Raw genomic sequence first — 678 nt, 5'->3', positions numbered from 1 at the left:
CTCTGCTTGAGTTCTTCCCCAATTTTACCGGTTTCGAGTTTTATCTTATATTTGGTATCTTAATAAATGCACGATGTTAAACAAATAATTTTAAAAAATCAGAATAAATGTCGATGCCACATTTTCTCCCTCTGTCAATTTATTATGCTAATTTCGCTTATGTTGTTTCTTTATCTACCTTTTTTTTTTTCTGGAAATGAGATCATTTACATATCTCTGTTAGCAGTTTCCCTTTTCTCTCTTATCATATCGGGAAAGCGAAATAATTTCTAGAATATTCCTGGCATTGATTCGTCTCTTAAAGATGTTGTCGCGCCAGAAGTGAGATGTGAACCAAGTGTTTGTTTTCCCTGTCCCAAGTCGTTGCCATTGGCATACTTTCGGACAAGTTGATAGACAGCATATGTCTATTGATAATTTAGTTTGAGATGCAACTGTCTTGATATTAGACATTCACAATTTACAAGTTCTAAAATATGAAAAGTAATATATAGATACAACTCGTAACTTCTAATCGTGTCCGTTTACTCACTCATAATCGAGTAACCACTGGTAGTCGGCGGTGTCATGTTCGAACTCGATGTCGGTGGCTTGGCTGATCAAACTGGCCGTGTTCTCCGATAGGTTGTCGCGGCCCGTGACGTCACCGTTGAATTTGGTGACGTCATCGCTGGAGGC

General features: G+C 38.2%; 1 protein-coding gene across 1 annotated transcript in view; it reads right to left on the bottom strand.

The window, feature by feature from the left end:
- Nucleotides 1-678, bottom strand: part of LOC119594760 — a gene marked incomplete at its 5' end in the record, with an annotated part of 14,574 nt that extends 13,896 nt beyond the window's left edge. The window contains 1 exon segment of the mRNA XM_037943852.1: nucleotides 533-678. Coding sequence (XP_037799780.1) covers nucleotides 533-678 — 146 coding nt within the window.

Source organism: Penaeus monodon, chromosome 34 (assembly GCF_015228065.2).
Source record: "Penaeus monodon isolate SGIC_2016 chromosome 34, NSTDA_Pmon_1, whole genome shotgun sequence".
NCBI classification, from domain to species: domain Eukaryota; kingdom Metazoa; phylum Arthropoda; class Malacostraca; order Decapoda; family Penaeidae; genus Penaeus; species Penaeus monodon.
This window is presented reverse-complemented; position numbering and strand designations above follow the sequence as displayed.